Here is a 15,618-nt window from a genome sequence, read left to right as displayed (position 1 = left end):
CATTTAGAACAGAATACACAGCAACAATTTGTATTTATATACCGCCTTTAACATAATGAAAGATTCCAAATTACTTCTCAGGAGCATTATAAAGCAAAGTGTGATACCAAAACCAGATAAGATTGTCGAAGGTCAGATGTCCAAATCTTTGGAAATAGGTGAAAATGAATGAAAATCGCTTTTTGTCACAAGTAGGCTTCAAATGAAGTTACTGTGAAAAGCCCCTAGGTCGGTTTTAAGGAAGGTCTTAAAGGAGGAAAGTGAAGCAGAGAAGTATAGGAAGGGTATTCAGAACTTGGGGCCGAAGCATCTGAAGGCACGGCCACCAATGATGGAACAATTAAAATTGGGGGTAGGTAAGAGGGAGGAATTTGAGCAGGGCAGATATCTGACGTTTGTTGGGCTGCAGGAGATTGCAGAGATAACCAGGAGTGAGGCCTTGGCGGAATTTAAAAACAAGGATGAGAAATTTAAAATCAAGACATTGCTTGAGCAAGAGCCAATGTAGGTGAGTGAGCACTGGGATGATAGGGGAAGGGACTTGGTGGGAGTTAAGACATGGGTAGCAGTTTGGATTACCTCAAATTTACAAAGGGTAGAATGTGGGAGACCAGCCAGGAGTTAGTTGGATTAGTTAATGCCAGAGTTTAAAAAAAGGCATTAACAAGGGTTTCAGCAGTATCAGAGCTGAGACAGAGACAAAGTCAGGTGACATTATGGAGGTAGGAGGAGGTGGTCTTAATCAGAACATGAATGACATCAGCAGGTAATCCTGAGGTCAAACGTGGGGCTGGATACTCCGCCAGCGGGATGCTCCATTTTACCAGCAGCACGGGGGTTTCCTGTCAGCGTGGAGCTGCCCCACAATGGGAAACGCCATTGACCAGCCAGCGTAACAGAGCATTCCGCCACCGTGCTGCAACAGAAATGTAGTGCGGCGGGTCGGAGAATCCAGCCCATGACATCCAAGTTGCAAACAGGCTGGCTTAATCTCCGACTGTTGCCAGGGAAAGAGATGAAGTCGGTAGCTAGGGAACGCACTTTGGACAGGGGGACCGATACAATAGCCTCAGTCGTCTCAACATTTAATTGGAGGAAATTCTGAAATTATCCAATACTGGATTTCAGATGAGCGGTCTAACAATTTAGCCACAAGAGGAGTTGAGAGAGGTGGTGAAGAAAGAGCTGTGTCGTCAGTGTTTAGTGAAAAATAATGGTGTGCCTTTGAATCATGTCACTGAAGGGCCATAATGCAGAAGAGAAATGGGAAAGGGCCAAGGATGGATCCTTGAGGGACATCAAAGATAACTCTGGGAACAGGAAGAGATGCCACGGCAAGTGATTTTCTGGCCATAATTAGATAAGAAAGGCAAGACCAGTCTCACTCAGCTCATGGAGGAGGATGGTATGGTCAACTTGGTCGAAGGCTGCAGATGGGTCAAGATAGACAACGTAAGAAAGTTTGCTTTTGTCAGAATCACATTGTTTGACATTAGTGAATTTGATAAGAGCTGTATTGGAATTGTAGCATGAACAGAAACAGGATTAAGAAATTTACATATAGGGTTCCAAGACATTTGAGAGGCAACAGCATGTTTGAGGACTTTTGAGAAGAAAGGGAGGTTGGTGTTGGGCAGGTAGTTTGCAAGTTTGTTGGGGATCAAGGGTTAGTTTATAACTGGGGGCCGGTTTAGATCACTTGGCTGGACAGCTGGTTCGTGACGTAGAGCGAGGCCAGCAGCACGGGTTCAATTCCCGTTTCAGCTGAGGTTATTCATGAAGGCCCCGCCTTCTCAACCTTGCCCCTCGCCTGAGGTGTATGGATCCTCAGGTTAAATCATCACCAGTCAGCTCTTCCCCCCTCAAAGGGGAAAGCAACTTATGGTCATCTGGGATATGACTTTGCCGACTTTACCTTACCTTTGATGAGAGGGGTGAACCATTTGCAGAATCGGCTAATCGTGGACAGGAGGGAAAGATAGATGGTCAGCAGTTATGGGGAATAGAATCAAGGGTGGGTCTCAGAAACAGGATTAGCTCAAAGGGCATGAGGGGAGGTAGGAGAGAAACTAGGAAAAGATGTGAGTATATAAACATTATACCACTCAAGTAAAGCCCCTTGCGTTTTATAACTCTCAACTCCTCAGCCTGTATTGCACAGAAATTTCCAAGCTCCAACCAATTGTGTCCACATCTGCTGTCAGTTAACCAATTTATATAAAAATAAACCGAGTTATATCTGCCTGCCTGCTCTATTCCAATTTCCCTCTGACCACTGCTTCACTCCAAACTGCAGTTCGGTCTCCTTGCCCCATGCGCAAGAGTGGATTATCGAGTTTATTTACAAAATTATCCCTGATGTGCGACAGAAAAATCAAGACGAGGAATTTCTGCTTCTGATCTCACTTAATCACAGTCCCAGCCTGTGCAGCAGCGGGAAAATTCTAGCCCAAGTGTTCGACCCCAGTGATTTGCTCCCTCTATTTCCAAGGGCCATTTCAGTGATGTTACCAACAGCAACTTCATTCATTTTAATGGAAAATAGCAACTGTGAACCCACCTTTATGCCAATGCGATCAGAGTTAAGTCACCAGTAAAATAGGTTGCCGACATGCAGTCAGGTTCGGCAGCTTTGCTGAATTAGTTTCCTAGGATCGCATCTGCAAAGGCAGTACAGGATTCCATCGGTTCTACAGCCCAACCAGTCCATTCCATGTCACCATTCATGCTCCACTTGAGCCTCCCATCTTTCCTCACTTAAATCTAACGCCATAAGCCTCTGTTCCATTCTCCCTCATATGCAATTCAGGGGCAGCAAGACCAGCATCTATGCTGTTATCGAGTTCCACATTCTCACCACTCTTTGGGAAATGAGTTTCTTCTAAATTCCCTAATGGATTTCTTGGTGACTATCTTACAGTAATGGCCTGTCATGATGCTGCTTAAGTATTTACCATTTTGATAACATTTATTGCTTTAAAATGTGGAAATAATCAGGACAAGAAACAAGGAAATGGTGTAATTACACAAAATTCCCTGCTACTGTTATTACAAACAGGCCCCTTTGAAGTACCTCTTTATTTTCCAGGGTACTCTGATAAATCCAGGCGGTGTTTAGGTGAGACAGGTTTTTGGGATTTGTTCTCCCATGTTCTATAGTGAAGCGAGAAGCTATTAAAATTCTGGGCTCCTTGAGGAAACTTTATTCTGTGAAAGAGACAATTTTCACACGAATGGTGAAGGTACCCAGTGCCAACTCATCAGCACCTCTCCCAACTCCTCTATTGTCCTAAACAGCAGGCATCCAGCACCGGGTAAGCAGAAATTCCTTTAAGCTAAATGCTGGGAAAGCCAAAACATTTCGGGCGTGATCCAACAGCCACGCTGCTCCTGAAAAGCAGCTCGCCCGCAGCGCAGCGTGAATGATAGAAGCATGGAGACCCCACTCCCGGCAATGCCTCATGAGATCTAACGCGATGTGGCGAGACACTGTGATGTAAATCCTGCCCATTGTGGGCGGGATCACTTTTTAGTAAATCTGCATGTTAGAGCGAGACAGTTGGTGTCACTTTAATATGCAGTTTCTCAAGGTACCTGAGACGTGGGATCCAGCCACTTCGCCTTGGATAGCTTGGGCAAGTGCCGTTCAGTACTGGTCTCCACAAACTGGGACCAGGTGGAAAGGTACTCGTATGGTTCACCCAGGGGATTGGAGGTGCGTGCCCTTTGGGCAGGGGGGGGTGTCCTGACACTGGTGCCACCCGGACAGCCTGACACCCTGGCAGTGCCACCTGGGTGTCAGCCTGGTACTGCTAGGGTGCCAGGTTTGCACTGCCAGGGTGCCAGGTTTGCACTGCCAAAGTGCCACGCTGCCAATGTTTGTGTGCAGGCAATCGGGCTGGGGATTCTCCCATAGTGCACTGGGGCTTGAGATGGGGGTTGCATTGGGGGCCTCGGTGATTGAGACGTCATTTTTAAATGGCGTGCTGATCTCTTACTATACTGAGGACTTCTGGTGAGCAGAGCTCCTTGGTGTAGAAAATGGGGCTGAGGTCCTTGCTTAACACAAGTGACGTTTAATAGCCCTGTGTTTCTTGGCATTGAGAGTGCTGGGAAACACGCGGCTAAACACGCTCGCTATGGGACTTTGTTCCCATTTAGTTGAATCATGCCCTTAGTCTCCACTGCATGCTCAATTGAAAATGAAAAATGAAAATGAAAATCGCTTATTGTCACGAGTAGGCTTCAATGAAGTTACTGTGAAAAGCCCCTAGTCGCCACATTCCGGCGCCTGTCCGGGGAGGCTGGTACGGGAATCGAACCGTGCTGCTGGCCTGCTTTAAAAGCCAGCGATTAGCCCTGTGAGCTAAACCAGCCCCTCAATTCCTCAGTTACTGACTCTATACCACCCAAGCAACTGTCTGAGACTGAACCAGACTATTTGCAACCTTAGTGTCATATCTGACCCAAGATGAGCTGCCGAGCACGTTCAAAACAAAAATATTTGATCATGGGATGTGGGTGGCTGGCTGGGTCAGCATTTACTGCCCATCCCCGAGGGCATTTAAGGGTCTACCACATTGCTGTTGGTCTGGAGTCACATGTAAGCCTGATCAGGTAAGGATGGCAGATTTCCTTCCCTAAAGGGCATTGGTGAACCAGATGGGTTTTCATGACTATCGACAATGGTTTCATGGTCGACATTCGACTTTTATTGAATTCAAATTTGACATCTGCCCTGGTGGGATTTGAATCCGGGTCCCCAGATCATTACCCTGGGTCTCTGGATTACTAGTCAATGTCAATGCCTCCCCATCCTTTCCATCAGTAAGATCGTCGAATTCCACCTTTGTAACAGTATCCAACTCCACCCCTACACAGATCATAGCTGCCAAAATCCTCATTCATGTTTTGTTAACTCTAACCTTGCTTTTCCAATGCACTCCTGGCTGATCTCCCACTCTGCTACCAATGTGCTTTCTCACACCAATTCCAGTTCACCCATCACCCCGGCCGGTGACTTACAATGCCTCCCTGTCTAGCAACGCCTCCATTTTAAAATTCTCAGCCTTGTTTGAGAGTCTATGGTTTTGCCTCATCCAATGTCTAATCTCTTCCAGTCCCACAACTCTCGGGTATCTGTGCTCCTCCAACTCCAGCCTCTTGAACACCGCTGATTTTAATTGTCCCATTGTGACAGCCATTATAAGTTCAGGAATTCCCTCCCTGAACATCTCTGACTCTCATTCTTCTATTAAGATGCTCCTTAAAACCTAACTCTTTGACCAAGCATTTCGGAAACGTACCACCGCATAGTCTTACGTAGCTTGGTGTCAAGTTTTGCTTCATAATGCGTCTGTAAAGTGCCTTGGAATGTTTTGTTACATTAAAGGAGCTAAAAAATAGAAGCTTCTTTTACCGATTGATATACCGCTGCATACCTTTTCTTTTTGTACAACCAGTAAGCCACCCCAGCGATGACTGCAGCTAATAGTAGGCCTACGATGACTCCCACTATCACCTTGGCCTGGTCACCATTGCCTTTGCTGTTGTCATTCTTATTGTTTGGGTCTGCAGGAGAAAAGGCATTCCAGTCAGATTTATCAAGTCACGATATTCAGCTAAACGTTTAAACCAATTGGACCCATGATCCGTCCGATATGGTGGTAACTGTTGATTTATGGGTTATTCAGATGTCACGGGAGATCTTGAGACTTGTATACGTGTATATTTAAACATGAACCTTTTATTGTTAATCTTTAACTATTCACAGATCCCCGGTTGCAATCATGCAACCTGCCATGGAGGTGGGTTGCTTACTTAGTGTTGTTTCCAGACTATTCCCGGAGTCTATTACCTTGTGACTCTATACATCACACCACAGCCGGTGATCGACTCCAGTCCCACGTTAATCTTTGCTCTGCTGAGCACCTTTATATTACAATGGCATGCAGACACGTCACAACAATAATCCCCTTTGCACTTAGTAATCCTTACAATTGATGGAAAGTAATGGTCCCATGGATAAATGCACTGATCAATAATTGACAGAAGGTAGTGGTTCAATGGACAAATGCACTGATCAATGTGGTACCAATTTCTAGAGGTCAGGAATGCCTTGCGCCAAACAGGGATCTGCAACATTCTGTGGCCATCTTGAAATAAAGCAGACCTGCCGCTGGCTGCTTCCATTCCAACAATGCCTGATGCTGAATCTGGCTCATGGCTCTCTGTTACGCAGAGCAATTGACATTTTTGAATTCCTGCCAGTCTTTGTAACGGGTTAAATTTCCTTCCCATTTTACGCTATGCAGGATGAGATGTCAGAAAGGAAAGGGCAGGACTAACGGTTAGAGGTGACAGAGGTCTGGAAAGGTTTACATGTAGTGGTTAGGTCAAGCCAGAGGAAACCCCCGCTGGCGACATGTAGAAGGAGGTCATGCATTAGGTAGCTCCCGCCATGGTATGTGTTTTTCAGCCCTTTTTGCCCAGTTCCCGGGGTTTTTTGGTGGACAGTTTCTTCCTAGAAGATAGTACAGGGGTCCTAGTTTGGAGGTAAGTAAAAATAAAATGTCTGCAACTAAAAATTCTGCAGCTGGAAATTCTTCAGTGGATTCAGAGGCTTTGCGTCGAGCGTCAGCAGGGAAGATGGCAGCAGTGGGTTCAGCGGCTAGGGCTGCCCCGATCACGGCACATCTGCTAACTGGGGTATTGGCCACTGAGTCTGAAAAGCAGTTTGAAAAACATTTTGCGAGGCAATGCAAAGTGACGTTCGACACTCTCCATAAGTCGATTGAGGAGGCACTGGATCTTGTCCGTGAGAAGTTGGGAGAGGGCTTTGGAAGATGTAAAGGAGCATGGCGAGGTGTTGAAAGAGGTGGAGCGTGAGAATTTGGGAGAGGTCTTTGGAAGCTATAAAGGAGCATAGCGAGGTGTTGAAAGGAGAGGACATGGCTTTGTTGAGGCACAGTGAACAAATCACCTCATTGGAGGCTGAGATCTCAGTGGCGACGGAGAAGAATAGGAATCTGAGGGTGTAGGTGGATGACCTGGAGAATCGGTCGAGGAGACAAATCCTCAGGGTAATGGGGTTGTTGGAGGGCCTGAATACAACTGCGTACTTTTAGCAGATGTTTGGTAAGATGGTGGGGGAGGGGTTACTGGCAACCCATCCAGAATTGGACAGGGCCATCAAACACCCTGGCAGAAGTCTTGGATCAATGAGCCCCCATGAGCAGTGATAACCAGATTCCACACCAGGAGAAGGAGTGGGTGCTGACATAAGCCAAGGAGAATCATGACCCGAGATGGGAAGGAAGCCATGTTAGGATATGTCAGGATGTCGGTGCAGAACTTGCAAAGAAGCGGGCAACCTTTAATAAAGGCCGAAGAGGCATTATACAAGAGTGGAGTGAGGTTTGGAGTGGTGTACCCTGTGACGCTGCAGGTTACCTTCGGGTCAAAGGACCATTACTTCGATACTATGGAGGAGGCAGAAGGTTTTGTTACAGGGCATGTGCTGGGGTCGGGTTAAACGGGCTCTGTGTGGACTTGTTATGATTGTTTATGGGAAGGACTTTGGGGGATTTTGTTTACATTTGTTGTCATCTCTTATTTTTGGGTTGGGATAAGCTGTATAGTGGGGGATCTGGGGATAACTGTTTTGTGGGATATTGTTTAAGGCAATATTTCTCTTCTATTTGGAAAAATATGGGGCTGGATTCTCTGAATATGTCCGCCGGATGCGTCTGGTCTTACGACCAAAAAGTCGGCGCCGCTCCCGCACCACGTAAAGACCCTGGCTTTACCTGCCAATACGGATACAGAATGGCCAGGTCCGTGGCCGTGCATGCGAACGGTGGTGACCTGTGGCAGCTGTGCCGTACAACCAGTCCCCCCCCGCCCCCATCGAAGCACCCCCCCCCCCCCCCCCCCCCCAACCGGCCAGGGGAACAGCTCCCCACCGCTGACTGTGCCAGGTTTACAAAAGTTGAGAGGACACGTGCCCCATGCCGTCGGGAAGACGGCCCATCGGGGGGAGGGCCCCAGGTGATGTCCTGAGACTGTCCCAACAGCATGTGGCGTACGCTGTTTTTGAAGGGCGGAGTATCGGAAAAACAGTGCCGCCCCCGAATTTGGCGTAGGAAGGGATTCTCCGGCCGATCGCCGCATTTTCGGCATCGACAATTCGCCCACGGTTTCTGGTGGGAACGTACTTTTGGTAGGGGTGTGGATTTTTGTTGTAATTCAGTAGCCGGAACGGACGGGGGGTTCTTTTTTGGCCCTGGGGAGGGGCTCTCTCGCTAGCATTAAAATGTTAGCTGGTGAATGGGAACGAGGTGGGGGGAGGGACTGTAACCAATTGGACCTGTTTTAGTGGTTCAATGAGCCTATGGGGTTGGTTAGGAGCGGGTATTATTCTTTGTAAAGTGATCCATTTGGATGTTTGGGTGAGGTTTGGTTCAGGGGAGGGAGGAGGGAGGCGGGGGGGGGGGGAAGTTTTCAGATGGTGGCCAGTTTGGAAGAGAATGGATTGCTGGATTATGGGTTGGCTCTGTTGGAGCAGACTGGAATCAATCAGATGGAGAGGTTTGGCTCTAATGGTCAATCCTCATTTAGATATGAAGAATGCATTTAAAGCACAATGTTCAATGTCATGTCCAAATGGCTTTTGCTCTCAAGCCTTTGTACACAAAGGTGGAGATCAGAGATCACATGACTATGGCAAACCACAGCGCGCAACAACCTTTCCAAACACTATGGGCCGGATTCTCCGTTTCAGAGAGTGTTGACACCAGAACTGAATCGGTGGACTTCTACAACAACTAAATTGACTGTGTGGATTAGGTGGTGCGCACCACACATATGCTGGCAAACATCAGGAGGAGGTAGGAACCCCCGAGGGGGCAGACAGTCGGATGGCGGCCTGACCCCAGGGACTAGCTGCTGTCCAGACAGGTTTCGGGCTTATGGGGCTCCATCACTAATGGAGATGCAATCACAGAGGGGCTGTCAGCAACCATCCAGCGCGTGCAGGTGCAGTTCGAACAGTCCGACCGCCTGCAAGGACTGGAGGTGGTGCTGACATTGCATACTATTCAGGCCAACACCGCACGTGTGGCAAGTGGTTGAGGCCTTGGGGCGAAGGTATCAGCCATAGGTCGGGATGCCCAAGGCCTGGGATGGGCGGGCGGTGGCTGAAGCACAGGACAGGGCTGCTCTATCACAGGCAGCTATGGACCAGGACATTGCAGTGGAACTCCAGAGCTTGGCCTGGTCACAATGGGTTATGGCTGAGGGTATGGTCAGCATTTCCCAGGTGCTGGCTGACCTGCGCCAGTCCTAGAGGGAGGTGACATGGACACTGTGTGATGTGCTACAGACAGAGGGAGGTGGCCCAGTCTCTGTACTCCATGCCCATGAGCATGGAGACCCTGGTCAAGACGAGAGGGGGCCTCGAGGACTGGCAGCACCAGGTAGCAGGGGAGTCCCTGGAGTTCGCTCCGATTGCACCCCTGTCCCATGGAGTAGCCCAGGGGCCATTGGGCACCCTGAGGGAGGAGGAGGCGATGGGACCCGTGCAGCTAACTCCCACAGGGGAGGCATGGGAACAGAGCGCCTCGGACCTCCCTTTCCTGTCCCTGGCGCATCTGGTGTGCAGCGGGCAGAAGAGGGCGGCACCACGCCACCTGGGACACCCGAGCAACTGCCGTCCGGTCACTCCAGAGGAAGGCTGCCAAAGGGGACCCGTGTCACAGGGCAGGATTCACAGTACGTAAGGCCAGAAAGATAGACACCAGTCAAGTTAGCACTGCTGCAGCACATAGGATATCGTTAGGGGCTAGGGCAAACTGTTATAGTGATGTTTACCTGTTATTTACACCTGTGCACAAACATTCCAACCTGCCACGGTTCTCGGGTGTGAGGGATGGGCTGGGCGCTGGAGTGTGGAGTTGATCACGGCCCGGGACCCTCAGGTCGGACCCCGCACATCGCTCCAGTACCCCACTGTTACACCACACCCGCTCGATCACTCCCCTGGCCACTGCATGGGTGTCGGTGTAGCGATACTCTGCATCGATCGGTGGCCTCTGAATAAGCATCATCGGCCATGCCTGTAATGGATAACCACTGTCACCCAGCAACCAACCCCTCACCTGAGAGTGCGCCTCAAAGGTGCCAGGAACCGTTGAGTATGCCAGCATGAAGGCGTCATGCATACTTCCTGGATATCGGGCACAGATGTGCATGATGCACAGCTCATGGTCACACACCAGCTGCACATTCATCGATTGGAACCCCTTTCGGTTTGTGAAGATTGAGCCGCCATGGGCCGGTGCCCGTGGGCGATGCATCTGGCCCTGGGGCATCCTGGCAATGGTGGCAAACCCCATTGCCTGAGCATCCCGGTGGGCCCGGTCCATGTTGTGCCGACAGGGCATATAGGGCCTCCGTGACGGGGCGGATGTACCTGTGCACCGAGGTCTGTGAGATCCCAACTCAGCGCCTGGAATGACTTCATGGCGACCGATACCTTGATGGCCACCGGGAGCAAATGTCCTCCCCACACCCTCCGCGGTGCCAGGTACACTATGATCCGGCAGATATAGAAAATAGAACAGTACAGCACAGAACAGGCCCTTCGGCCCTCGATGTTGTGCCGAGCAATGATCACCCTACTCAAACCCACGTATCCACCCTATACCCGTAACCCAACAACAACCCCCCCCCCCCCCAACCTTACTTTTTAGGACACTACGGGCAATTTAGCATGGCCAATCCACCTAACCCGCACATCTTTGGACTGTGGGAGGAAACCGGAGCACCCGGAGGAAACCCACGCGCACACGGGGAGGACGTGCAGACTCCGCACAGACAGTGACCCAGCCGGGAACCGAACCTGGGACCCTGGAGCTGTGAAGCATTTATGCTAACCACCATGCTACCGTGCTGCCCGTATGTCGCACTGTCTGTCTGCTCAGCCAGAGTCTTCAACAGCAAGCCCGGTCCGGCAGGTCTTCGAATGACAGGCACTGCCGGTATACACGAGCCTGAGGCGCCTCCTTCCCACCTCCTCCTCGGCCTGTTGGGCGGCCTGCTCTCCATCCTCACTGGCTAGCTCCTGTTCCTCTGGGGCAGATTCTGCCGTTGCGGGGTCCTACCCGAGCAGCTCCTGCTAGTACACCTTCAAAGCACCCCCCCCCCCCCCCCCCCCCCCCCCAGGGCTGCAACAGCCATGATGAGGGCCACCATCCCTGATTGAATTCCGAAGTCCACTGTCTGCAGGGGGTGAAAGTCAGACATGATCGCATGGTGCATACCCCCTTGCCCAACACTTGTACTGCAGCCCTGTTCCCACATATACCCCCACGCCCTCCCCTGGCCATTCCAACTGGAACTCTACACTCCGCACCACACCACTGGCCAAGTCAGTGCCTGGCACCACAAGGGCCTCTGGCCCCGATACGGTCCTCGCTGGCAGGCACCCATCCCTGTATTGGTAGCTGGCCCTACCCCTGCCAGCAGCATACTCCGCGCCTCCTCATCAGGCGTCCTCCCGGAGAGGCTACTGTGGGCGTAGCCCTTGGGTGGGCCACGTAATGCCCCGCCGCCTGTGGGGAGGATTTGAAGTGCGGGGGTGGGGTGGGGTGGGGGCACCAATATGGCCAGTGTCACCCTGCGCAACCACAGGCCACGGTGGGCGGTTACTGGTGTGCGCAGCAAGGTGGCTGCCTTGTAGGCTGTGGCAATGATTGGCCGTGCCTCGACACCACGGTCCCGGGATGGTCACCCCCAACGCCATGCTCATCCCCTGGTACTTCAGCCACCCCCCCAGCCAGCGGCTGGCCCGACATCCCAAGGGAACATGTTTGACCTCCGCTCCCTCCCTCAACAGCCAAGGCACCTGTTTCCCGATTTTTCAAACCACAAGTGAACCTCTCTGTCGGTAATTCCTCCTGGCGGAGGCGGAGCATCGCGGGAGCCCCAGAAAAACCCGATCAGGCCCGCGAATGATATGCGAACGGCGTTTACGGTATGTGCGGAGTAGAATGCATTGACATCGCTGTCGCGGCTCCAGAGCATGGCCTTCTGTCGGGCCCCTGCCGCCGGCCACGATTTTCACCTCGCGTGATTTTGCTGCCCAATTGCATCCCGAGAATCTGGCGTCGCTAGACGGAAAATCCCACCCTATATATCCCATCAAGAAACCAACACCTTCATGAAAGAAAGATAAGAAAGGGAAAGGAAAGAACTTGGCCTAAAAGTTAATAAAAGCATGAGTGAGATACCTAGGCTAGGTAAGAATGATACCAATGTTCTCAATGGGAATTAAGAGGAATATCATTCCATTCCCTACTCCAATCATTCCATAATTTGACAATGCCGCAAATTGTATGTTTTGACAGATGGGTTATCGCTAAAGTGACATTCTAGTGCCTACCTGAAGGATCTTGTTCGAGAGTTTCATCCAATGGTTCCTTGAATCGCACTGAAAAATGCAAAGAGAAAGACAAATTAATTCGAACCCATGGAATCCATTCCTGAAGATTTATTTCAAGTCCGTAATTTTATGCCAAAATAGCCGGAGGAATTCTGTCCCCCAAGATAGTTACTCACCTCCAGATAGTGGTGAGTGACAGCTGATAGGACACAATCAGAAACAGACAAAATGGAACAAATACCGAGCGAACAACAGTGTGGAGTCAACATGGCTTCCAACAATTGCTCAGATATCACTCCAAAATAGAAATAAATAACAGTGAAGCGGCAATCACTGTCCGTAAGGTTCTACTAGTGAACAATCCTGTTAGAAGTAAGGGAGATGACTTCTGGTGGCACGCGCTAGGCATGCACTGGAGAGAGGCTCCCGCTAGTCTGTGGCATTTCGGCGTTTTCCGGGGGTTTCCCGTGGTTTCGCCGGTCGGGATTTCTTCGGCCGTTGGGCCTGAGGGACGGGCGCCAGGTCGGGCCGGTGGGGACCCCCGTGACTGGAGGAGCAGGGGCATCGAGCCCGAAGCAAGCGGCGGGGGAGGAGCGTGGCCTGAGGCGAAGCCTGAATCCAGCACAGATGTAGAGGGGGAGCAGCGCACACCGGGTGTTTATTTTTAAATTATTAGAAGGGAGACAACACACGTCTTCAAAGAGTTAATAAGTAACGTTACGCACTACAAATGGCTCCAGCACATTGTCTATTCCAACCACTGAATATGCAAAGCAGTTATTAAAATAAAGCAACAATTCATTGCAATGGGTTGACTTTCTATAGCAACACCTGACAAATGGATCTGAGCAGGAACAGGAAACGCTAATACAGTTGCAGCCTTTCACAGTGTAATCGTGCTTTCAATTATCAATTAGCACAGGAACAAACAAGTGTGACACTCGGGGACAAGACAGCAAGTTCATTATTACGCCTCAATTAATGTTTCCATCACCTTAATTTCACTGTAAACCAGGCATAAAAACAGGTTGTCTTCAAGGTCGTGAAATGTGGGGAGAAAAATCAAGACGCAATGGTTAAGTGAAACCAAGCTTGGGTCTTAATAACCTGCGGATTGTAGAAGACAATAAAAACTGGGTGAGGTAAAGCAGATCACAGATTTCATGCCAAGTAAAAGAATAAAATAAAGTCAGAGACATTGGCTGCGAATTTCTGGGCTTGTTTGCATTGGTCGGAAATCCATTCTGGTCACTAACTCGCGAGAGAGCCATAACGGGATTTACAACAGCGAGATCGCCAAACACATGTAAATTTATGATAAACGGTTTAATGCCGTTGTTTGGTGCCATCGGATGTTTCGCCTGCTGGACTGGTGACCACACTGAGGGTTTGGAAGTGGCTGTGGCCCCTAGGTGGTGCGGGCCGTGGCTGGGTAGTGCCTGGATATTGTGCCCTGGTGGTTGGGGGGGGGAGGGGGGGGCTTCACTTTCACTTTGAGATCAGGCTCTCCTTTAAAAAGGGCGCCCCGATCTCTGTAGAGCCAGGCTTCTCTGCTTGATCAGCCCCTGCCCCAATCGCCAGAGTGACGGCACCAAACACAACCCCTTGCCATTTTTTCACAATGTGTCAGAAGATCTGGAGTGAAAACCTGGCTGAGTTTCTGGGGAGAAATATATTGGTTTTCAGTCGGGAACCTGACACTGTCATTTTTTGCCCATTCTGATGAGTATTCATTTCAATGCAATGAAGATGCAATGAGCTTAGAAAGAAGACAAAGGGCAGGATTCTCCTTCGGCCACGCCGGAATCAGTAAACGCGATTCGACGGAGAATCTGTTCCAATGCTGAAATTGCGGTGGGCACTGATTTGAAGCCAAATCGTAATTCCCCGTCGCCTCGACAGGGCCGTCAATGCATTCAAGACACTGTTGGCATATTATTAGCGGGTCCGACCCAGTATTCTCCGTGGCCTCCAGGATTCTCCGCCTCCAATGGGCAGAATTCCCGACGGCGAGCTTCACACATGCTTTTAAAACTCGTGAAACGGCATCATGGCTGAGGTGGAAGAGAGAAAGGAGGTAGAACATGGAGAGGCATGACCATGGAATGTCGGGCGGACACTGACTGGGCTGGCTGTAGTGGGGGGGTGGGGGGGGGTGGGGGGGGGGTGCATGGAGAGGCATGACCATGGAATGTCGGGCCGACACTGACTGGGCTGGCTGTAGTTGGGTGGGGGGTGGGGGTGATGTATGGAGAGGCACGACCATGGGCTGTTGGGCGGACACTGACTGGGCTGGCTGTAGTGGGGGATGATGCATGGAGAGGCACGACCATGGGCTGTTGGGCGGACACTGACTGGGCTGGCTGTAGTGGGGGGGCGGGGGCAGGGGGTGATGCATGGAGAGGCACGACCATGGGCTGTTGGGCGGACACTGACTGGGCTGGCTGTTGGGGGGGAGGGGGTGGGGGTGGGGGGGGGCTGATGCATGGAGAGGCATGACCATGGGCTGTTGGGCGGACACTGACTGGGCTGGCTGTTGGGGGGGGTGGGGGGGGGGGGTGATGCATGGAGAGGCATGACCATGGGCTGTCGGGCGGACATTGACTGGGCTGGCTCTGGTGGGGGGGGGGGGTGATGGGGGAATGGGCCATGTGGCCGGTGTGACCCCCCCTCCCCAGTGGGACTGTGGCGTTCTCCAGGCATGGGTCGGCCGGCCTTGCCGTGGTCTGCAAAGCAGCCAGCTTGCTGCGCACCCCACTGACCACCCACCTTGACCCCTGATTCTGCAGAGTGATATCGGCCGTATGGGTGCCCCCATACGGCGGGACATCAGGCAGCCCACCTATTTACAGCGCCCACAGTGGCCCCGAGAGGGGGGTCGCCGGGCGGGGTCCACGGAGCGCACAACTGCAAGTGCAATGTCAACTGACAGTATCGCTGGCAGCAAGGATGGGCACCAGGGCCAGAGACCCCCACAATGCTGGGCACCAATGGGGCCAGGGGTGCAAGGATACGGGGTACGGGCCATGCGGGAGCCGGGCCCAATTTGTCAACTAGGGGCACCATTCAGCCCCTTGGACCAGGTTGGGCATGGGGTATGCACCATGCTATCATGTTGGCCTTTCACCCCCGACAGACAATGGTGGCCTTCGTCCTAGCCACTGCAGACCAGAGGA

The 15,618-nt window shown here is 51.2% G+C and overlaps 1 protein-coding gene across 4 annotated transcripts in view; it reads right to left on the bottom strand.

Moving 5' to 3' along the window:
• The window catches only part of alcama (activated leukocyte cell adhesion molecule a), a 340,167-nt gene that overhangs the window by 9,352 nt on the left and 315,197 nt on the right, over positions 1-15,618 (bottom strand). For all 4 annotated transcript variants that reach the window (XM_038801832.1, XM_038801835.1, XM_038801833.1 and 1 more), the window contains exons 13-14: positions 12,443-12,490; positions 5,442-5,571 (exon numbers count right to left, since the gene is read on the bottom strand). In XM_038801832.1, the coding sequence (XP_038657760.1) occupies positions 5,442-5,571; positions 12,443-12,490 (178 nt within the window). The remainder of the gene's footprint in view (positions 1-5,441; positions 5,572-12,442; positions 12,491-15,618) is intronic.

The sequence above is a fragment of the Scyliorhinus canicula genome, chromosome 7 (genome assembly GCF_902713615.1).
Source record: "Scyliorhinus canicula chromosome 7, sScyCan1.1, whole genome shotgun sequence".
Taxonomy (NCBI): Eukaryota; Metazoa; Chordata; class Chondrichthyes; order Carcharhiniformes; family Scyliorhinidae; genus Scyliorhinus; species Scyliorhinus canicula.
This window is presented reverse-complemented; position numbering and strand designations above follow the sequence as displayed.